Source organism: Hypanus sabinus, chromosome 2 (assembly GCF_030144855.1).
Source record: "Hypanus sabinus isolate sHypSab1 chromosome 2, sHypSab1.hap1, whole genome shotgun sequence".
Taxonomy (NCBI): Eukaryota; Metazoa; Chordata; class Chondrichthyes; order Myliobatiformes; family Dasyatidae; genus Hypanus; species Hypanus sabinus.
In genome coordinates, this window is record NC_082707.1 from 76,777,330 (window position 1) to 76,801,934 (window position 24,605).

The 24,605-nt window shown below is 43.0% G+C and overlaps 1 protein-coding gene across 1 annotated transcript; it reads left to right on the top strand.

The window, feature by feature from the left end:
• The first annotated feature begins 74 nt into the window (after window positions 1–74).
• Window positions 75–16,173, top strand: LOC132380117 (uncharacterized). The gene is made up of 6 exons (XM_059948714.1): window positions 75–136; window positions 6,554–6,646; window positions 7,464–7,826; window positions 10,950–11,231; window positions 12,068–12,152; window positions 15,878–16,173. Coding segments are annotated over exons 2-6 (780 nt in total). The 5' UTR covers window positions 75–136; window positions 6,554–6,597; the 3' UTR covers window positions 15,879–16,173.
• Window positions 16,174–24,605: the final 8,432 nt, after the last annotated feature.

A 24,605-nucleotide genomic window follows, 5' to 3' on the forward strand; every position in this document is an offset into this window, starting at 1 on the left:
TTTAATAGTCCTGCAATTTTTGGCGGGTTGCCAAAGAGAAAGATTTTTCGCGGTCTTTTTAACTGCTTCCTTGACGGACAAGGATTGAAAGGGCTGGTGTGAACGGCGCTGGAATTGCAAACACCCTGGGAATTAGGTGAGTGCGAAGAGAGTGGTTGTCATTCCTGTGAAGAGACTGGCTGTCATTCCTGCAGAGGGGGGAAACAGTTTCTCAATTCCAACCCGGACTGAAACAGAGAAGTGTTAGGCTGGATTCAGAGAGGCCGCCACTGGGACGTTGTTCCAGCTCCCGCCGACGGAAGGAAAGTTTCAGTTCATCAGTTCATTCGTTGGTGTTGGCGGTGGAGATTCACAACACGGTTGTTCCATCAAAATCTACCTACGTGCAGAACGAGGAGGGAGCGAGGCATAGAAAAAAATGTTAAGATGTTATTGAATGGAGAGGAGAGAGGGACCGGGTAATAGAAAAATATCCATTTTGAGAGCAACTTCAAGCAGATATTAACTGAGCCGATCGCAGTCCGGATGCTTGAGAAGTATTTTCCACTCAAAGCGACAAGTGCACCAGGGAAGCAGCGGCGGGTACGCGGTGCAAAAAAAAACTCAGTCCTCAAATAAAAATTTAATTTAAAACAAAAACTACAGATGTTGGAAATCTGAAATAAAAATAGAAACGAGAATTTTCACCAGGTTGGGCACCTTCTATAGGAAAGAATATTCCCCACGCTTCAGGAGATTACACACAGACTTCACCAGTGCAAGCAGGTTAGCGTGAAATGGAAACGTGTGGCGACAGGCCGCTCAGAGCTCAAATCGCAGAAAGGCGGCGGCGAGATTTAAATTCGGGAAATAATCTTGAATCACAATTCGGATTTTTGATGGCGGTTGGCGGTCTAATTTAAAGATGCATTACCGCCACCAACTGGACTGGAGTGTAGTTGTAGAGAGTTACTAGTTCTAGTAGTTATCAAATGAAAACTAGGTTACCGCAGAAAGCCCTATAGATTCTAAATAATGAAAAACAATATCGTGAATTAATTTCCAAAACTTAGTTTTTAAATGGAAACTGTCAACCCCCAAAGATCCAAAGTGCATCTTGTATTTGCTTTTGTTCAACCTTATTTCAAATCAAGTCACTTTTATTGTCATTTCGACCATACAGTACATAGTAAAAATGAGACAACGTTTTTCAGGACCACGGTGTTACATGACACAGTACAAAAACTAGACAGAACTACGTAAAAAAAACAACAGAGAGAAAGCTACACTAGACTACAGACCTACATAGGACTGCATAAAGTGCGCAAAACAGTGCAGGCATTGCAATAAATAATTAACAGGACAATGGGGCAAGGTGTCAGTCCAGGCTTCAGGTATTGAGGAGTCTGATAGCTTGGGGGAAGAAACTGTTACATAGTTTGGTCCTGAGATTCCGAATGCTTCAGAGCCTTTTCCCAGACGGCAGGAGGGAGAAGAGTTTGTATGAGGGGTGCATGGGGTCCTTCATAATGCTGTTTCCTTTGCGGATGCAGTGTGCAGTGTAAATGTCCGTGATGGCGGGAAGAGAGACCCCGATGATCTTCTCAGCTGACCTCACTATCCACTGCAGGGTCTTGCGATCCAAGATGGTGCAAATTCCAAACCACACAGTGAAGCAGCTGTAACACTGTATACACTGTAAAAGAGTGTGTTCAACTGTTTCATAATGATGACAAAACCTATGCACTCCAGAGTGATGTTTTCCAACAAGATATCAGGAATAGTTAAGCACTGTATTCCCAATTCAAAGTCGAGTCAATATAATTCCTTCCGTTCTTATTTACCCCCTTCTCCCATTTATCAACAGTTTTATGTATTTTGTAAAGGTGTCTCCCCTTATGTCCATTATCCCACAAGTTTTACTATAATCCCCTTATTCTTAACCCCACCAAACTCTTAGCTTCTGATTTGCTCAATGGAAGGACTACATCCACAGTTGAACTTCTAACAGCTTTTTTAGCCTAACAATCGACACACTCATTCCCCGCAAGACCGCTATGTGTGGGAACCCACAAGAAGTAGACCTGTAAACCAATACATTGAATATGAAATAAAATTTGAAGTTTCAGGTAGTAATTTTCTCCTTCTGCTAGAATGACCTCAACATTTCTTCACAGTGAACAACAATTTATCAGAAGCAGGATAAAGGATGCAGAGGGAGTGGACTCACCACATTGCCAGGACTTTGGGCTCCATCCACAGTCGGCCACTAGAAGCTTTCAGAAGGCTTCTGGTTTCCAAATATTCTAACCTTACTGGTTACCTGTATGGTAATTGAGTTCACCTTTGCTTCAGTCTCTCTCAGTGTTTAAACTGTGTGAATTATGCTGTTCTTTGTGATCCCATCTCTCATCCGTGCCGGGTCTTTACCATTTCCTCCAACCTTCAACTCTCTGAGGCAGAGCACTCTGTCCTCAGTAAGGGCCTTCGTCCACACCTCAGTGAGTTCCACGTACGCCAAGATGCTGAAATCTTCTTCCACCGGCTCCGCCTCCGAGCTTATTTCTTTGGCAAGGTCTCTACTACCCCAACTGATGACACCTTCTCCCGTCTTCAACCCTCTTCCTCTTCATGGACACCCCGCTCTGGTCTTCTGCCTGTTTTGGATCTCTTTATTGCTAATTGCCAACGGGACATCAACCATCTCAACTTTACCACACCCTGTTCCAATTCCAACCTAACTCCTGAACGCTCTGCTCTCCACTTCCTCCACACCAATCCCAACCTTACTATAAAACTCACTGATAAAGGGGGAGCTGTTGTTGTCTGGCATACTGACCTCTACCTGGCCGAGGGATAGCGACAACTCTCTGACACCTCCTCTTATTCACCCCTTGATCATGACCCCACTAAGGAGCACCAGGCCATAGTCTCCTATACATCACCAACCTTATCAGCTCTGGGGATCTCCCTTCCACTGCCACCAACCTCATAGTTCCCACTTCCTGCACTTTCTGTTTCTACCTCCTACCCAAGATCCACAAACCTACCTGTCCAGGTAGACCTATTGTGTCAGCTTGCTCCTGCCCCACCGAACTCATTCCTGCATACCTTGACACTGTCTTGTTCAATCTCTTCCCACCTATGTTTGTGACACTTCACATGCTTTGAATTTTTTCAATGATTTTAAATTCCCTGGCCCCCACCGCCTTATTTTCACCATGGACATCCAGTCCCTATATACCTCCATCCCCCACCCAGACGGTCTCAAAGCTCTCGACTTCTTTATGGATTCCAGACCTAACCAATTCCCCTCTACCACCACTCTCCTCCGTCTAGCAGAATTAGTCCTTACTCTTAATAATTTCTCCTTTGTCTCATTAACTTTGTCTCCAACTTTCACCTGCCCTCAAATTTACCTGGTCCATTTCCGACACCTCCCGCCTGCCACCCCACTTGTGATAGGATTCCCCTTGTCCTCACCTACCACCCCACCAGCCTCCAGGCCCAACATATAGTTCTCCGTAACTTCTGCCACCTCCAACGGGATCCCACTACTAAACACATTTTTCCCTCCCCCCCCCTCTGCTTTCTGCAGGGATCGCTCCCTATGCGACTCCCCTGTCCACTCGTGCCCCCCATCCCTTCCCACCGATCTCCCTCCTGGCACTTATCCTTGTAAGCGGAACAAGTGCTACACCTGCCCTTACACTTCCTCCCTCACCACCATTCAGGGCCACAGACAGTCCTTCCAGGTGAGGCAATACTTCACCTGTGAGTCGGCTGGTGTGGTATACTGTGTCTGGTGCTCCCAGTGTGGCCTTTTATATATTGATGTGACACGACGCAAACTGGGAGACCATTTCGCTGAACACCTACGCTCGGTCCGCCAGAGAAAGCAGGATCTCCCAGTGGCCACATATTTTAATTCCACGTCCCATTCCAATTCCGATATGTCTATCCATGGCCTCCTCTACTGTCAAGATGAATCCAAACTCAGGTTGGAGGAATAACACCTTATATACCGGCTGGGTAGCTTCCAAACTGATGGCATGAACATTAACTTCTCTAACTTCCCTTAATGCCCCTCCTCCCCTTCTTACCCCATCCCTGACATATTTAGTTGTTTGTTTTTTTTCTCTCTCTCTGCCCATCATTCTGCCTGTTCTCCACCTCCCTCTGGTGCTCCCCCCCCCATTCTTTCTCCCAAAGCCCCCGTCCCATGATCCTTTCCCTTCTTCAGCTCTGTATCACTTTCGCGAATCACCTTTCCAGCTCTTAGCTTCATCCCACCCTCTCTGGTCTTCTCCTGTCTTTTTGCATTTCCCCCTCCCCCCACTATTTTCAAATCTCTTACTATCTTTCCTTTCAGTTAGTCCTGATGAAGGGTCTCAGCCCGAAACGTCGACAGTGCTTCTCCTTATAGATGCTGCCTGGCCTGCTGTGTTCCACCAGCATTTTGTGTGTGTTTTTACTGTTCTTTGTTCAGTCTTTGAGCCAACACTTGATACTGTGTCTCTTTGGTGGTCGAATTGCTGTGTTCCCTTTGAGTATCTTTTTGCCCTTGGCTTTTTCCTTTTGTATTTTGGACCCATTTTGTTTTAGAACTTTGGATTCAGCCTGTTGTGTTTTTGGAATTGTTCATCTGCTCATATTTGACTTTTTGTTTCTAATACTGACCCACTCCCTGGCCTTCTGATTTGGATTAATGCCTTTGTTTTGGAACTGTGCTGGAAAGCAAACTATCCAGTAAAGTACCGATCTGAATATTCATTCTGACCTCCTGCATGGTCTCTGCTCCTGGGTTCATTTCTCCCTCAGTCCCTGTGGTACAGTGTTAGAGTTCTGTACTGTCATGCTGGAGTCTGCGTTCAAGCCCAGATAGGCCTGACACCACGTTGCTTCATGGGATGATATGAGGACACACTGAGGAGGGTAATTATGTATCCTGTAGCATTTAAAAAAGGGAGAGTTGACCTCCATGAGAAATACAATTGTTTACATAGTTGGAGGGATATTGTGTCAAAAAACATCTTTGTATGAGATTACCAATGCACAGTCCTTATGGAGATGAAGTGCTGTAACAGAGTTGGGACACACTCCATTGTGTTGGGTGGTGATATGGTCATGATAAATGACTGGACGTCCATGAGCTGATCTGGACCATCAGCAAAAGTGGAAATATGATCTCCATGATCTGTTCTCTCTTAACCTAACATATCCCTCACTCTACCTCTGTAATGAAGGTAGGAGATCAATGAAGATACACATGGAGTCAGCAGTGTCACAAGCACTCAATATTGAATGGATTAGAATTCTTATTGGCTGAGATGAATATGAGTCACCTGATTGTCATTTGTGGGAAGATCTATCTTTGCAAAGTCCTTGAAAGCTTCACTGATTTCCTTATGAGAACATTTTCTTGTAGACGGTAGAGTCCAACATAGAACAGCATCTCTCTAGGCCTGGGTGACTTGGACTTCTTTGTAGTCTGTTGCTTCGATAATGACATAATCAAAATGTATCTGTGACTGTATTATGGATGCTGCTTTGAGGTCTTGCATCTGCCTCTGACAGAATGGAAGTTGGAATATTGGTGCTCCACGCATTTTGTCAGTAGGAAGGATCCACACAGATTATCTTTTCATTCTCCTTCCTGAACAAGCAGCTGGAATACTTTCCTGACAGAAAACACATCCTGTGAAGATGGAATCTTCATGTTTGCCATTTCCTTTTTGAACCACCCATCTATTTCCAATTGTGTCTTAGTGGCAATGTTAATGTCAACGTGCCAGGGTGACCAGGCTAGGAGGACAAACAATGTTAGGATCTCTCACTTCTGGGACTGCCTCGAAGGTCCATAGATCCTAGATTTCACACTTAAACATTTTATCTTCTTTCAGCATTTGTTATATGCAATGTAATTTGCAATAAAGTAGATGGTAATATCACTTGTGTCCGCAGCTAGTTATAGCTTAGTGCATTGGTCTTAAATATATCATATTACCTGGTTATGGGGCTTTCTCAACTACCAATTTTCAACTTTTTCCACTTCTAAATATATTTTTTGCCTGATACCTACTATAAGAGTCACAGAAATGTACAGTATGTGAACAGGCACTTTGGCCACCAAATCCACATTAACCATCATCCACCCTTTTACAATAATCCTATTTAATCCCATTTATATATAATTCACCCCACGTTCTCATCTATCCTTGCCCTTCCCCTACCCCAGACACCCCAGACTCAGCCAGTCCTCTGCACATTATGGGAAATTAACCATTTAACCTACTGATCTGCTTGCATTTGAGCTATGGGGAGGAAAACAAAGCACCTGAGGTCAGGATTGAGCCAAGGGCTCTGGGAAGCAGTGAGGCAGCAAATTACTAGCTTCCAACAACATCATCAAGAACAGATAATCTGTTTTGGTTACACTATCCTTGGTGAGAACTAACAAGTTGTCTTCTTAATGATGAAGAAGATGACATAAACATGCATTACTCATGTGGCTAGTATTTGCTGGAAATCCAGTACTGAGTATTGAATCTCAAATTTCTCTCATCTTTTTTAGGACCACCTCATACTCCCATAAAGGAAAAAGGTGCATGACACATCATGGAACTTTCAGAGACATTAAACATCAACATCTTCAAACTTGTTTCAGGTAACATGTACAAACTGAAGAATGCTTGAATCTGTAAAACACATTGTGCAATCTTCAAATACATCGAGAAAATGCTGACCTGCTGATAATTCTGAATTCCTTTTCCGTGATAATGTACCCAACACCTGTGTCAGACAACACACATAAATGCCGAGCATCTCCCACTTTAATAGATTGTAGCTGTGAGGAAAGTCACTGATCTGATTTTATTTTCTCTCTCCTATTGTTTCTACTTGACTTTTGATCATTTCCAGTATTTCTATTTTATTTTAGGCCACTCAGAAATAATGCTGAACAAATATATCCTCAAGAAGCTAGCTGTGCAGTTTCATCTCAGAGAAAATATTTCCTCAACTCTTGTTCAGAAAGCTGGACAAAATTTCTTTCTATTCACTCTCAGTAATAACTATCTTTTGTAGCAATATTTTTTTTCTGAGATTCCATCAAACTCACACACATGATCCTGCCACTGCCAAGAGTACAATTGGAGAAGAGGGTTGGGGCAGGGATTGTACATCAACCAATCTTGTTGATCATTGTGCCAGTGGCTCCTTGACCAGCAGGTGTCTTGTCCAGATTGAGGCTCATTTCTAGTGCCCAGCCTGGCATCAGGTGGAGCTCAGCCCAACATGCATGGGAAAACAGTCCTTTGCTGACTGGCTCCAGGGTGAAGTGAATATCGTCCTTGAAACTTCAGTACAACTCACACTACTCCATGTACTATGGTGCTTCAAGGTAAACTGGTTGATTGTGGTTTACAATGCTAGATTTCCAGTGTCTACAGTACTTTACTTTTGAATTTATATTTATTTTCCAGTCTTCCATTTAATTTTGGTGTGCAGAGGGGCTTTGTATGCCAGACCTGGTACTGTCACTAATGCTGCTGCAGGACAAACCGTGATGTTCCCCATAGAGCACCAAAGCAACGAAGATCAGTACGATGTTACCTTTAGTCTAACAATTCCACAGCTCTTTAACATTTTCATGTGGACATCCAATAATCCAGACAATCTGCATATTGTGCATCCACAATATAAACACAGAGCTACAATCAAAAATGGATCGGTGGTGTTATATGATATACAAGTTAATGACAGTGGAGAATATCAAATACGAACTGACTACTATGGGGTAGAACTGAAAAACCATGATCAAAATACTTTCACGATTCAAGTCTTTGGTAAGTATTCATTCCTCGTACTTTTTATAGTTCCAGTATCTTTAGAAAGTTGAGTATTTTCAAGTTCCAGCCCTTGGTCGAGGTCAACTATATGAAGAGCAGAAGTGAGTTGTGTGATGACCCTTGACAGCAAGAAAGCATTTCACTAAGTGTGACCTTAACGAGTCTGAATAAGATCAGAGTTGGTGGGTGTCAATGGAGAAATTCTCCCAATGATCGGGGTCATCATTCAGCCCTAGAAAATCACTGCAACAATTCCTCAGACTGGGTCCTAGGCCCAGTTGCCTTCCCTCAATCGAGTCAGAAATGCAGAGGTTTGCAACTCATTCTGTAATATTAAATTTACTACTGAACGTCCTAGACAACGTTGCAATCTTTGCCTTCAGGGTGCAGGGTGTAGTGAGATGTTACTCACCCAGGCTACTGAGATAGCATGTGAAACCACAATCTCTGCCACAAGAAGAGCAAAGGCGGCAGGGACATCGAATGGTCACTGCTTACAGGTTCCTTTTCAGTTAACAGAGCTGCCTGACCTGGAAATGTATCACAAGCCCTTCACTGTTCCTGGGACTAAAGCCTGGAGCTCTAAATGTGTCAGTGGTCTGAAAGTATCTTCACCACAGGCAGCTCACCACCAACGTTGATGGCCTTTAGGGAATGGCAGTAAAGGCTGGTCTCACAAGTCATGCCTATTTGTTTAAAGATGACTAAACGGGAAAAAATTCTAGTTGATTAATGTAGTGTCTAGCTGAAGTTAAAAAATGTATCAGTGTTTTAATGGATTCATATTGGATCAATTTCTCATGAAGAATGAATTTGAAAGGACCACTGTAGTTTAATCAGTTGTCCCTAATGTACTCACTGACACAAGCAGACCTGCAAAGACTAGTTTAGTAATGTTTCCATTCAGTCATTCAAAAGCAGCAAATGTTTACACTGTTATCAAACAAGCCTACATTTTCTCACATAATATAGTAAGTTTATTGTCTATATAGGATAGTGCGTTGAAACTGCTAAAGCTAAATGTAAGAAATGAACTTGTTTGTCCCTTGTTTAACCAATTGAGCATTATGAAATCATACCTGGTACCAGTTCTCATTTGATAAAGGTATCGTTGTTCTCATGAAAGAAAGCAAAGCATGTCTCTACGTAGGAAGTATTAATATACCATTTCAGTCATAGAAAGGTAAATACTGTACTATTCTTACATTACAAGCCAACTGAGATATACCAAGCAGGTAGAACAGAGCAGAAATTTAGAAATCCCTTCAACATTGCATTGACAGAATTCCTCATGAAATGGGTAATCAATAAAAATCAAAATACAGTGTTGAGGTTATCTTTGTGTTCTCCATTAAAGCAGAATTTCATTGGCATTATTGTATGTGTTAGTGTAAATCACAATAAAAGAAATTGTGCAAAACTGGACTGAGGAAATGCATACATCTAAATCCAGCCTATCAAATCCCATGGGAAAGTAGATACAAAGTTTGTTTGTGTGAATCATCACTTCCCCAAATTTCAATATCAGGACTTGGACCTGTATGAAAACATAGAACATAGCATGACACAGTACAGGTCTTCTCACTCTTTTAAACCACTCTAAACTCAATCTAACTCCTGCTTCCCTCATAACCCTCTATTTTTTCTTTCATCCCTGTGCCTACCTAAGACTCCCTTAAATGTCCCTAATTTTTTTTCCTCTACCATCACGCCTTGCAGTGTATTACAACCTCATCCTCCTTTGCTCTAGAGAAAAGAACTCTATCTGGCTTCATGTACCCACATGAGACATGATCCCTAATCTAGACAGCATCCTGGTAAATCACCTTTACACACTCTCAATCTTCAACATCCTTCCTATAAAAAGAAAATCAGAACTGAACACAATAATCAGTGTGGTCCAACCGAGTTTTATAGAGCTGCAACATTACCTCAAGCCTCCTGAACTCAATACTCCGACAAGCAAAAGCCAACACAACTTATGCCTTCTTAACCACTCTATCAACTTGTGTGGCAACTTTGAGGGATCTGTGGACGTAGACCCCGAGATCTCTCTGTTCCTCAATACTGCTAAAAATCGTGCCATTAACCTTGCATTCTGTGTTAATGTCTGATCTTCCAAAATCTAACACTTCACACTTTTCTGGATGAACTCTATCTGCCCCTACTAAGTCCAGCTTTGCATCCTATTGGTAACAAGATCCTCTTGTTACAAGATTGGTAACAAGATCCTATTGTTACCAATGACAATCTTCTACACAATCTACAACACCACCGTCTTTCATGTCATCTGCAAACTTACAAACTCACTCTTCTACTTCCTCATCCAAGTGATTTATAAAAATCACAAGGAGCAGGAAACATATACCTGTAGAGCACCACTGGCCACCAACCTCCAGGCAGAATACATTCCATCTACTACCATTTCTGTATTCCTGCTCCCAAGCGTCCCAGGATCCCATGCTTTCTAAATTTCTGAGTAAGCCTTCTATGAAGAACCTTGTCAACTGCTGTACGTTCATCAATTTATTTTCTCACTGCCTCAAAGAATTCTATCATTCTCCCAAGGAAGAAACCTGCCCCGTCCAAAACCATGCTGGTATCCCGAATCAGATTATGCTTCTCCAAATGCTATAAATCCTGTTTCTAAGAATCCTCTCCAATTGTTTGCTCACCACTGACATAAGATGAAAGTGTTCTATATACCCAGGATTTTCCCTATTGCCTTCCATGAAAAAAGGAATCAAATTTTGCTCCCTCCAGTCTTCTGTGGCCAATGAGGACGCAAAGATCATTGAAAGAGTCCAGCAAACTTTTCCCTTGCTTCTTGTAGTGACCTGGGTTATATCCTGTTTGGCACTGGAGACATCTAACCGAATGTTTTTCAAATGTTCCAGTACATCCAAGTACACAACATGGTCCAGCTTATCAACTTGTTTAATGTTGTTCTTGTTGCATTTTCTGTTTGGTATTGTAGGCTCTGAGGTTAATAACTTTATAACACAAAACTTAAAAGAAAAACATGCAATTGTATAGTAATCTATGACATTTTTCAGGAAAATAAGCACATCAAATAATTGTAACTGCATTTAAAAATCCTCTTACATTTTTATATTTCAGAACCAGTTTCTCAACCTGTAGCAAATACATTAAGTCAAGGTCAGAATGCACCAAATATCACTTTGATTTGCTCTGTCTCCAACGAAAAGTCAGTCATGATTTATTGGGAGAAAATATCCTTATCTGGAGTCATCATTGAGACATATACAAACACAATTCTTGTGATAGACTGTGCTACTGAAGATGAGCAACATGAGTACAGGTGCATTGCAAAAAATCCCATCAGTAACGCATCCAGCAGTGAAATATCTAACAACTCGTGTAACACCAGAAATCTGAACGGTGAGAAACTGGACGTCGATATTTTATATAATATTGTCTTTGTAGTTGATACCAAGGATATGAACTTATACAACTAGACAAAAACATGGAATGTATCTTTTTGAGCAATTAAAGCAATATTAAGCAGCTAGTGCATCACCTTACAGTGCTTATAGTGTTTCAATTCTTGCCCATCTATTAGTACATTCTCCCCATGACCGCGTGGGTTTCGTAAGCGCTTCATTTTCCTCAAACATACCAAATTTGGACAGGTGTGGATTTGCTACATTGACACTTGTGGGCTGCCCAGCACAATCCTTGCTGATTTGATTTGGCACAAACAACACATCTCACTACATTTCGATGTACATGTGACAAATAAAACAAATCCTTAAGATCTTTATTTACAATATTTAGCAGAATTTAACCACAAGTGAGGAAACAGAATCACTGACAATCAAATCAGAAACTGCAGATGCAGGAAATATAAGATAAAAATAGAAAATGCTGTAAATACTCATCAGGTCAGGCAGCATCTGTGGTTAGACATGCAGAATTAACATTTGAGCTCTGATGAATTCTGCTCAGCCTAAATCACTAATTCCGTCACTCTTCCCACATATGCTGCCTAAATAACAGTTAATGTTTATTGATACGGTGTGCTTTTAAGACATGGAACCACAGATCAAAGGAAAAGCAAAATATAAAGCGATTTTTGAAAATCAAGCCATTGGAAAAAGTAATCTTTTAATCGGAGCTGGAGAACAGCCATATTATTGATCTGAACATGTGGTACACTTGACCATAAGAAGCTAAATAGTGTATTTATCTCATTAATTTCTTTAAACTATTTTCAGATAAAAGGAATTACTTTATGATCCTGATTCCTTTGGTGATGATGGCAACTTTATTGTTTGCTTTAGTACAATACTCTTCTAATTGGTAAGTGTCACTGCTCAGGTTAGTATGACCTGTAGGGAAAACAAAGTGGTCTGTTGCTCACAGAGCCTGGATTTCCTTTAGTTTAGGATAATTTATCAATTAAATAAGTTATGACATAATTTGTGTATTAATGATGTGGCTGATGTCTGGTGTTTCTCTGGCAATGGTCTGGTATTAAATGGGTAATTGCACAGACTTTTAGCTATATAACTGAATTCTGAGAATTTTTTTTCAGTAGTAATTAATTCTCAGTTACATTTTAAACTTCAGGCATTGAAGTTTTGCTTATAATAAGAGCACAAAGTGAAAAAGACAGCATGAACGTAATTAAGTATGACAATTCAGAAGATGTTGGTGGTGATTCCTTGTTCCTAGATCGACTCATTACTACAGATCAGAAAGAAATGGCAATGGACAAAGCAGTGAGGTGGCTTTCAAAAAGACAAAGGAAATTGTGACATCAGACACTGTATTCTCATGTTATAACCCACATCATCCAGTGAGGACTGCCTCTGGCATGTCGTATTCTAGTATAGGTATAGTCATGTTACATGTTATGAAGATGGATGTGAACACTCCATAGAATTTGCATCACATTCCCTTACTGCTCTAGAGAAAATTATGCTCAGATTGACAACGATTGGGGTCTAAAACATTTCAACCAGCACCTGTGTGGGAGAGAGTTTACCTTCATCACTGATTATCAACCACTAGTGTCCATTTTCAATCAACAGAAGTTCCACTAACAGCAGCAGCACGAATGCAGACGTAGGTTCTTAATTGGAGGACACAATCACAAAATTGAATTCAAGAGCACAACTAATCATGGAAATGCTGATGGATTGTAGCATTTACCCTGGATAAGGATATACCTGAAATATTTACAGGAGGACAATCCTCTTGACATATTCTCCTATCACAAATGAACAGTCTCCCTATTACAGAAGAGATGATCCAAAGGGAAACCAGAAAAGACCCTACAGTGTCTCAGGTCTAAATTGGCACTCTAATGGCTGGACGAAACAGCAGATACTCCAGTTCCCCCATTTTAACCAACACTAGGATGAACTTGACCTTGACTGGGGTCGCCTTATGTTTGGATTGAGAGTTCTTGTACCATCCAAGCTGAGAGATAAAGTGATGGAGGAGCAATGTGCTGGTCATCTAGGCATGGACAAAATGAAAGTGATGGATCAAAGCTGTCTGATGGCCAGGGACAGATCAGCAGATCGGGCACCGTGCTATGTACTGTTTAGGATGCCAACACGTCCAAAAGACGACAAGAGAATCTTGGAGAAGAAAGGTGTCCAGAGCTGTCAGAACCACTTCCTGCAGTCCGACAGTCAACTGCTACAACCACCATGGAGGAGGCCCCAGAACCTGAGATTCTTTCACAGCCACAAGTCTCACCTGCCAAGCTGAGCGACCTCCCCCGTCAGGAAAAAAGTTATTCCTCAAGAGTAAGAAATCCCCTTCAGCAATTAAATTGTTAGACCTGAATAAGACCATTTCAAATTTATTATGAGGTGGATGCCTATATCGTAGTTGTAGTATATAGTATTTTGCATTTCTGTGTATATTTTTCTTTATTCTTTTACGTTTTGTAGTTACAAAGAAATAACATTTAACTTTTGCACAGACACTTGCAAGAAATCTTCAGAATCTTCAAAAGGTCTTGATCCTGTATCTTCCTAATTCGACACCATGTGTCCTCCACTTGAAGTTGTAGACAAATTCCAGCTTTGTCTTCAGTATTTCATAAAATAGAAAATATGACACATTAGGCCAGAAACAATTAATGCAATTCATTTACAATATTCCAATTACTAAGGAAATGTGACAATTGAAGATACGAATGGAAATTATTTACTGATCTTCATCTTCTAGCTTAATCTGATTAAAATCAAACAAGTTGCAATAAATATTTTTGAATGCCTTGTTTTTGAATAAATAGATACATAACTTATTTTTTAAAAAGATGATCCTTTCAATGTTAAAAATCTTTGAAATTGCGTCATCATTTTATCATTATATACAAATATTTATATATAATATATACATATATAAATATACTTAAAGCAGAAACATGCAAACTGAGGTATCACATAGATTCTTCACTGTCTCTAATTTTGAACTTCGTTGCATGTTTAGTTGATTTGGAATACTGACTGGTATTCATATCTTTCCTATGTACATGAGAACATAGAACATAGAAATGTACAGCAAATTACAGGCCCTTCGGCCCACAATGTTGTGCTGACTCTCAAACCCTGCCTCCCATATAACACCCCATCTTAAATTCCTCCATATACCTGTCTAGTAATCTCTTAAATTTCGCTAGTGTATCTGCCTCCTCCACTGACTCAGGCAGAGCATTCCACACACCAACCACTCTCTGTGTGAAAAACCTTCCTCTAATATCCTCCTTGAACTCCCCTCCCCTTATCTTAAAGCCATGTCCCCTTGTACTGAGCAGTGGTGCCCTGGGGAAGAGGCGCTGGCTGTCCACTCTGTCTATTCCTTTTATTGTCCTGTACACCTCTATCATGTCTCCTTGATGAAGATGAAGATGAACATTCTTGTTGTGGTTCACAAATGCCTATTGGATTGTTTATATTTTACCTGCAGGTTTTTAATCCAGTGTCAAATGTTTCCTTTTTGGTCTTCACAATGGGCAGTGCTGCTCCTTCACAGGTCCAGTGATCCAGGTTCAGTCCTGATCTCTATTGCTGTTTGTGTGGAGTCTGCATGTTCTACTTGTGCTGGTGTGGCTTTCCTGTAGATGCTTTGGTTTTCTCCTGTGGTGTTTAGCATGCTAATTAATTGGATATTTTTATATTATGGCAGTGTAGCTATTTGACACAGAGGCAGACTCTTCTGAAAAACCACGTCCACACAGACCATCAAATACATGTCTCTATCAATCATGTTCACTAGCTCTTGGTTCATAGACTCTCTGCAATGGTCTCAAGTGCACATCTGGATGAATCTGGAATCTTATCTTTTGTGGCCTTTTCATGCAGGGGCAATTATTTTGTTCTCTTACTTTTCATCCAGGCAATCAATTATTTTATTCTCTTTACAACTGTTTACAGGAAGTGACATTAAACAATCTTGAATCTTGACTAGCAGCGAGAAAATCAGTACAATCTTGTGTACTACAGCTGGGATGCCATCATGTTCCATAGCTTTAATCTCTGGTATCCAGTGCATAAAACTCTTCTTGATATCACAATGGTGTGATACAGCTAAAGAATTCTGTGATGGTTGGGATCTCAGAATCATTTCTGACTGAATTCGTTTGGAAATGCTTCAGTGTTATCTATAAGCCTCGTATCTAGGTCCACTAGAACTGTGAATGGAAAAGTCTCCTCCTGTTATCTGCATGGTTATCCACTATTTTTCATGAAAAGATTTGAAAGTATTATTTACTCTTGATGTACAAAGGGATTGCAGTGGAAAGATCCAGTATGTTACCCATGAGGTAGGAGTTGGAGTACAACTTTGTCATGCAGTTACAAGGGAGAGTGCTCTCGATGTCAGTACAGCTCCCAGGCATTAAGAAGAGGACTTTACCTGGGCTGGGAATGGTCTTCCTATGTTTGAATTCATTCCACATATAATTGAATGATTTCACAACTGCTTTGTAAGTTTTGTATTGATTTCTCAATTTAAAAATAAACTCTGGATTATACAGCACTTTAACATCAGTGTTTTTTTTTTAGATGTCCAAATGATGAATTCTAACGCCTGACGATCATCTCCAAGAATTACCTGGAAACACTCACATTGCTGCACAAAATTCACCAACCCTGACTGGAATGCCACAGACCATACTTGCGAATGACAGCTCATTTCTCTATAGCATCTTTGGCTGACCACAAGCATGACCAACTGGTAGCTGACCCATGCAATGAATTCCCAAGGCTTGAAGTTTCAGGGAAAGCCAGGACACCTCGTAACCACCTGAGCAGAGGTTGGAGGTGACATGACCACCTGCTCATGGAATATGAGAAATTGTCTTGTGGTCAACCAAACACTACTCTCCTGCCCTGCGAGTTCCATTTCTGTAACCATCACAGCCTCCTTTGTATCCATTAGAGTTAAGAACGTAAGAAATAGGAGCAGGAGTAGGCCATCTGGCTCGTTGAGCCTGCTCCACCATTCAATAAGATCATGACTGATCTGGCCATGGACTCACCTCCACCTACCCGCCTTTTCCCCATAACCCTTAATTCCCCTACTATGCAAAATCATATCCAAACTTGTCTTAAATATTTTTACTGAGGTATCCTCCACTGCTTCATTGGGCAGAGAATTCCACAGCTTCATCAGTCTCTGGGAAAAATAATTCCTTTTCATCTCCCCTGTAAGTCTACTCTCCTGAATCTTGAGGCTATGTCCCTTAGTTCTAATCCATTGCATGGATTGCTAACCTAGACGCAAACCACAATTGTATCTCAGCTACGTCCATATATGTGACATTGGATGGGAAGACGTAGAATCCTTGTGGGTAGAGTTCAGAAACTGGAAAAGTAAGAAGACCCTGATAGGAATTATATACTGACTTCTTAATAGTAGCCAGGATGTGCATCACAAGTTACCACTGGAGACAGAAAATCCATGTCAAAAAGTCAATGTTAAGATAGTAATGGGGGATTTCAACATGCAGGTAGGTTGGGAAAATCAGATTGGTGCTGATTTTAGATCCCCAGAGAGAGAATTTGTAGAATCCCTACAAAGTACCTTTATAGAGCAGCTTGTGGTTGAGCCCAGTAAGGGATCAGCTACTCCGTATAGTGCACTATGTAATGAACCAGATTTGATTTAGCACCTTCAGGTAAAGAAACCCTTAGGAGGCAGTGATCAATAGACAATAGACAATAGGTGCAGAAGTAGACCATTCGGCCCCTGGAGTCTGCACCGCCTAATATAGAATAATCATAATATAGAACTCACCCTGCAATTTGAGAGAGAAGCTAAAGTCAGATATATCATTATTTGTAATGGAGTAAAGGGATTAGAGGCATGAGTGAGGAGCTGGAAGTTGATTGGAACAGGACATCAGCAGGAATGACAGCAGAGCAGCAATAGCTGGAGTTTCTGGGAAGAATTTAGAAGATACAGGATAGATAAATCCCAAAATAGTATTCTAAAGGCAGGATGATGTAACCATCGCTGACACGGGAAGTCAAAGCCAACGTGAAAAAGGATACGTCATATAATAGAGCAAAAGTTAGTGGGAAGTTGGAGAACTGAGAAATTTAAAAACCAATGGAAGGCAATGTAAAAAAGCAGTAAGAATGGAGAAGATAAAATATGAAAGTAAAATGGCCAATAAGTTCAATGAGGATAACAATTATTTTCAGATATACAGTACTGTGCAAAAATCTTAGGCACATATTTACAGCTAGGGTGCCTAAGACTTTTGTACCATACTGTAGTAATTTTAAGTATTGCACTGTACTGCTGCCATAAAATAATCAAAAGTCATGAAACTTTTGAGTGATGATAAACCTGATTCTGATATGGGTCTGTTTGGTGGACTGAGTGGGAAGAGGGTAAAAAGCTTAGGAATGGGGTGTGAGCCCATGATTGACTCCATCTTTTGCCAATTAAAGCATTGAAGAAGATTGAGAACATCGAGGCCAATATGGAGTGCAAGCAGGTGTTGAGTGCCGTTACCAGCCAGGCTCACTGCTGCTGGGAGAATGTGTCTTTCCCTCTTGGTCACTTCTCCCTAGGAAAGGCCCCTGCATTTGAGTAACCTCTTCTTCTCCCCCACCTCTCCCCATTCTTTCCTCCTTCTCTCCCCCTACCTATCCTCCCCAGTCGAAGGATGGTGCAAAGTTTCTGCATCTGTGGTTTATGAACTGGACTGTAGTTTGGATACTTCTGATTCTGTTTTAATGCTGTAGCTCGTTCTTTATTGTCATTTACATGTTGTGCAAAAGTCTCATTGAAACCTACTGAAAGTTGAAAGGCCTAGATAGAGTGGAAATAGGGACAATGTTTCCTATACTGAGTGAGTCTTAAGACCAGAGGGCACAAACTCAGGAATGTCCATTTGGAATGGAGGTGAGGAGGAATTTCTGTAGCCAGAAGGTGGTGAATCTGTGGAATTCTTTGCCACAGCTGGCTGTGGAGGCCAGGTCATTGGGTGTAATTATGACAGAGATTGATGGGTTCTTGATCACTCAGGGCACGAAAGGGATGAAGGGAGAAGAATGGGGTTGAGAGAGAACTGGAGGCAAGCCATGGTGAATCTGTTTAGCAAATTCAATGGACTGAATGTTTTTGTCTTAAATGTATATATCTCCTAAAAGATGTTCACTGGCATTGATTTCTGTCCTATCAAATCTTGGGAAATTGTAAACCTAAGTTTTACTACAATATATAGCATGAAATAGTATTTTTTAAAAGTATTAACATGAGTTACTACTTTTAATGAATTGATTTTTGTTGTGAATAATTGATTAACAATTTTTGTGTTAGGAGCTATGTATCTATTTTGTGATAATACATGATCAAAACTGTCAGATGTTGATTTCATATGAACATTTGAGCAAGGGAATTATAAGCAGAAAGCAGCTTGGTCTCTCGATCCTGCTTTGGTATTGACTAACCTCCTTGACTGATCCCAACGCTGCACAAGGGTGGATCAGACCAGAGAATATTTTGCTGATCCTGTGGAGGAAATAACTGATGTTTGTCACCATTACTCACAAATCCACCAGCCCCTCTGTGACTCCTATATATGTGTTTGTGCAGATAACCTATTCCACTGCTGATTTCTGTTCCCATAAAATACAAATCCCACTCAGAAACTTCTCTCTGGGACCTGTCTTCCACTACACCCATAATATTGCTCATTTAAATAATGTGTTATTTTTTGTTTTTGCACTTGGAAACATTGTGTGTTTCTTTTCATTGGAAACCAAACCCAATTTTTCGAATGAGACTTGGAGAACCAAACCAGTCCTAACTGCCCCAGTGACTGTATCAAAATTCTGTTGTTCCTTGACACTACATGATAATACTTGGAAATGTTAAAAACAGTCAACAGATCCTGCATAAATATGATTATTCAATTTTTAGCAAAGTGCAGATGAAATGAATATTCAACCACAGATCTTGTGATCATTCTCTAAGCCTCCATTTGAAGTTTTGGTGCTGTTGCAAGCTGCTACACTTTTGATTCAGGACATGTGTGATGCCCTTCCTTTTCTATAACTGAAGGCAATAACAGAGGCTAAAATCGGTATTTAAGTAAGGCAGACCATTGTGATGTGTATTCAGAAAAGAAAAATGTGCCATGGATCCTTGCAAACAGAACAGCCGATTTAGAAAAAGCATAAATTCATTACACAGAAGACCAGTTACACAACAAATTTTATTTTAAAGTTCATGTTCTCTGCAACAAATCTAACAGCAGTAAAAATTTGACATTGAAGTTCAAAACATTGGCACATTTCAGAAGTCACGTAGGACCCAACCTGCTTCCTGTCCTTGATCCCATGTCACTTTATTGTTGCAGTTCTGAACTTCCACCAACCTCGGCACTTCAATTCCATGCTTGTTTCATAAGCAAATTGAGATGTGAGTGGTGTGCAGATTAGTAGGAAGCACCCTGATGCCCTGACCCGGACACTCAGAGGCGGCTCCAGCTGTTTCTTTGTTCTTCAATATCTTGGATAATGAGATATATTCCAAAAAACCCTGGCAAAGAAATTATTCATTTTAAAGTGATGAATACTTCAAATTACTATTAATTCTGTTCAAACAAAAATAATTTTACCTCTATTTTAGCTGAGGTGGGCAACTGAATTGATAAATCTGACTGTAATAAATGTAGAGCTTTAAGATGAATTACAGGTTAGATGTAGCAGCTCATTCACTGCCCTTTCTGTTATTGTAGAATCTAATTTTGGGAAATCGATTTCATGAACCCAATTAACTACATTCATTGGAGTAGATGGAAACTGATAAAGTAGAGAAAATCTGCAGATGCTGGAAATCTGAACAACACACACAAAGTGCTGGAGGAACTCAGCAGACCAGGCAGCATCAATGGAATAAAGTACAGTTGACATTTCAGGCTGAAACTGACAAACGTTTTTCAATGTCAGGGAACAGTTTTACAGAATTCAAACGAAAGAAGAAAACAGAATGCCAAACGTTGAAAGGGCCAGGCAACATTTTTGGAGAGGGTGGAATCCATGGGAAAGGAGATTTCAGAGTTTCAAACAGATAGGAATGGAGGATTGGTGATTGATATTATGGCTGATGCCTATGGTGAAAGGGAGAGCAGTAACAAAGTCAATATTTCAGAGACAGTCATGCAGTCAATCCCTCCCCCACAAACAACTCAAGCAACACTGGCAGAGCAGGTGAACTTTGACCTGTATAGCTTTGCTTTCTAATTGCATGAGTGGTTTAACTGTCAGTGCAAGGCCATAATGCCTGTAATGGTTGGTTTAGTCCCAGCTCATGCAAATGAAAGTATTGTGTGGTGGGAGCTCCAGGCTGGAATATGGTCTGCTCATCTGTAAGCACAGTCCACTTGTGCACGACCAGACCTGCCCAGCACAATCACGGTGTGGTGAACTACATATACCTGTCTGGACACGCCCCCTGCTGACTGCTCCTGTGGCTCCTCCCACAGACCCTGGTATAAAGGCGATTGAGGCCTGAGCCCGGCCTCATTCTCCAGGATGTAGTATGGTGGTCAACTACTGCTTGTTCTTTCTTCCGGTCAATAAAAGCCGATATCTCGACTTCACATCTCAGAGAGAGTTATTGGTGCATCAATTTTATTGACTGGAAGTTTTAAAACATGGAAAGCGTTTTACATCCGGAAAGATTGGATTTGGACCCCCAAGCCCCTGAAGCAGCTCTTGCCTTTGAACTCTGGCTTGCATGCTTCCAATCATACTTGGAGGAGGTTAGTGCAACTGAACCCGCTGTTGTGCACCGAATTCTCCTCTCGAGGGTCACCCCGAAAGTTTACTCACTTATCAGAGGCCTGTCAACCTACGAAGGGGCACTGGACACCCTCAAAAGACAGTACCTGCGGCCGGTGAATACTGTCTACGCAAGACATCGCTTAGCTACGCAACGACAGCGGCCTACAGAGTCCAGCGCTGAGTTTCTCCGAGCCCTACTGACACTCGTGTAGACTTGCGACTGCAAAACTCTCACGGTGGAACAGCATGCAGAGCTGCTAGTACGAGACGCCTTTGTGACGGGACTGAGGTCAGTGTACATACGCCAACGGCTGCTGGAAAATGCCGATCTTACCTTACACTTGGCGATCGAGGCGGCCGACACGCTGGAGTCTGCTCTGCACAATGCTGACACTGTCCAGCCGCGCGATTCCCCGCCGGTTCTGTGGACACCTCAGACCCCGCCGCCGCCGGTTCCCACAAGCGAATTCACCAACGCCGCTGCCAGTCGCGATTCCACGAACTCCCCGAACCCGACCACAGCTGCTGCCAGTCGCAAGCCTGCTGCAGACTCGAAAAGCACCCCCGAAAACACTGCCCGGCCTGAGAAGCGACCTGCTCCAGCTGCGGGAAGAAGGGCCATTTCGCCAAGGTCTGTAAGTCTAAACCACGAGCGGGGTCGGGCGGCGCTGCATGTGAGGCATGGGGGCCGCCATCTTGCCTGCCCGCCTTGTGCGAGGCATGGGGGCTGCCATCTTGCATGCCCGGATGGGGGTGGCCATCTTTGTCGGCGCCAACATGCCCCGCCCCCGACTCACCGGTGCTTACTGGGCACCAAGATGGTGGTTCAACTCTGGCCACCGTAACCCTCAACCAAAACGCCCCACACCAGCTTGCAAGGTCAGTGATGGACATCCTGGTGGGGGGGCAGAGGAATAGCTGCCTGTTTGACACGGGCAGCACTGAGAGTTTTATTCACCCGGACACAGTGCAACGCTGCAGACTCGTGACATGGCTGGTAAGGCAGAGGGTCACCTTGGTTTCTGGGTCTATTCCACAGACATTCGGGTGGGTTGTGTAGCGACATTGGTGGTGCAGGGAACAGAATATCAGAACTTTGCGCTACTGGTCATGCCTCAACTGTGCGCGCCTGTGCTATTGGGGCTGGACTTCCAGAGCCACCTCGAAAGTGTGACTATGGCATATGACAGGCCCCTCCCACCACTCACAGTCAGGAATCCTCAGTTTGGTGGAACTTCGCCATATACCCCGCTACTGACCACACACACACACCAAACCACACATCCCACCCAGCACCATGCCAACCAGCTGCGATACTGACACCACTTGCAGCCTCTCCACCCTCAAGATCCCTCCCCCACTGCTGTTCGCCAACCGGACCCCCGACTGTAAACCTGTGGCAACTAAAAGCAGGAGGTACAGCGCGGGAGACAGGGCCTTCATTCAGTCAGAGGTGCAGCGGCTGCTCAGGGAGGGGATCATTGAGCCAAGCACAAGCCCTTGGAGGGCCCAGGTGGTTGTTGTTCGGACCGGGCAGAAAAATAGGATGGTCGTGGACTATAGTCAAACCATCAAAAGGTTCACACAGCTTGACGCGTACCCCCTACCCCGCATCTCGGATATGGTCAACCAGATAGCTCAGTACAAGGTGTACTCGACAATAGATCTGAAATCCGCTTATCACCAGCTCCCCATCCGCCCGGAGGACTGCCCCTACACCGCCTTCGAGGCGGGCGGCAGGCTCTATCACTTCCTGCGCGTCCCCTTCGGTGTCACAAATGGTGTCTCTGTCTTCCAGAGGGAAATGGACCGGATGGTGGACCAGTGCCAACTGAAGGCCACATTTCCCTATCTGGATAACATCACCATCTATGGTCATGACTGGCCGGATCACAATGCCAACCTCCAACGATTTTTCCAAGTGGCCAAAGCCCTGAAACTTACTTATAACAGGGACAAGTGTGTGTTCAGAACCACCCAACTCGCTATCCTTGGGTATGTCGTGGAAAACGGGGTCATTGGTCCTGATCCCAACCATATGCGCCCCCTGTTAGAACTCCCTCTTCCCACCACTCTCAAAGCCCTCAGACGGTGCCTGGGCTTCTTTTCCTATTACGCCCAATGGGTCCCCCATTACGCAGACAAGGCACGCCCGCTGGTCAGGTCTACCACTTTTCCCCTCTCTGCTGAGGCCTGCACGGCCTTCAGCTGCATCAAAGGGGACATTGCCAAAGCAACGATGCATGCGGTGGACGAGACCATTCCCTTCCAAGTAGAGAGTGATGCCTCCGATTTTGCGCTGGCTGCTACCCTCAATCAGGCAGGCAGGCCAGTAGCATTCTTCTCTCGTACCCTTCAAAGCTCTGAAATTTGGCACTCTGCGGTGGAGAAAGAAGCCCAGGCCATAGTGGAAGCTATTAGGCACTGGAGGCACTATCTCGCCAGGAAAAGGTTCACCTTGCTGACCGACCAGCGCTTGGTTGCATTCATGTTCAGCAACCAACAGCGGGCAATAATCAAAAATGATAAAATTTTGAGGTGGGGAATTGAACTCTCCACCTACAACTATGATATCCTGTACCAGCCTGGAAGGCTCAATGAGCCCCCTGATGCCCTATCCCAGGGAGCGTGTGCCAGCGCACAGCTCGACCGGCTATACGCCCTCCATGCAGATCTTTGCCATCCGGGGGTCACTCGATTTTACTATTTCCTGAAAGCCTGGAACCTGCCGTACTCCCTAGAGGACATCAGGACGATGGCCAGGGACTGCCAAATCTATATGCACATCTTTGCCATGCGAACCCCCAGTATGCTTACGTGGTCTTACCTGATGGGCGAGAGGACACGGTCTCTGTCCGTGACCTGGCGTCCGCAGGAGCAGCAGACCACTACTCCAAACACTCCACGGTAACTATGAACCCTGTACCCGAGGTGACACCGCGCACACCAAGCCCTACACAGACTCCTCACGACACTCCTATACCGGGCATCTCATACGCACATATACCAGGCGCCTCGCACATGCCTGAGGGATCACTGACGCCTAGTGGGCTGACACCTCCAGTTAGGCCGGAACCAGCACAACCACCATCTCCGGTGCAAACACCACCGGCACCTGTGCAGTCACAGCCGGTGCTACATAGATCGCAGTGACTGATTCGACCACCTGATAGACTTGACCTGTAAATATACTTTTAAGAAACTTTGCCCCATGGGGACTCTCTTTTAAAACAAAGTGGGGGTGAATGTAGTGAACTACATATACCTGTCTGGACACGCCCCCTGCTGACTGCTCCTGTGGCTCCTCCCACAGACCCCGGTATAAAGGCGATTGGAGACACAGCCCCGGCCTCAGTCTCCAGGATGTAGTATGGTGGTCAACTACTGCTTGTTCCTTCTTCCAGTCAATAAAAGCCGAAATCTCAACTTCACATCTCAGAGAGAGTTATTGATGGTGCATCACACGGCATGTTGGCCAGCATCATAC

Bases quoted from the DNA above. Each gene is read 5' to 3' on its own strand.
- LOC132380117 (XM_059948714.1), top strand. From the start codon at position 6,598: ATGGAACTTTCAGAGACATTAAACATCAACATCTTCAAACTTGTTTCA. The intron at 7,827-10,949 runs GTAAGTATTCAT...TTTATATTTCAG, and splicing joins TTTCACGATTCAAGTCTTTG to AACCAGTTTCTCAACCTGTA. The intron at 11,232-12,067 runs GTGAGAAACTGG...AACTATTTTCAG, and splicing joins TAACACCAGAAATCTGAACG to ATAAAAGGAATTACTTTATG.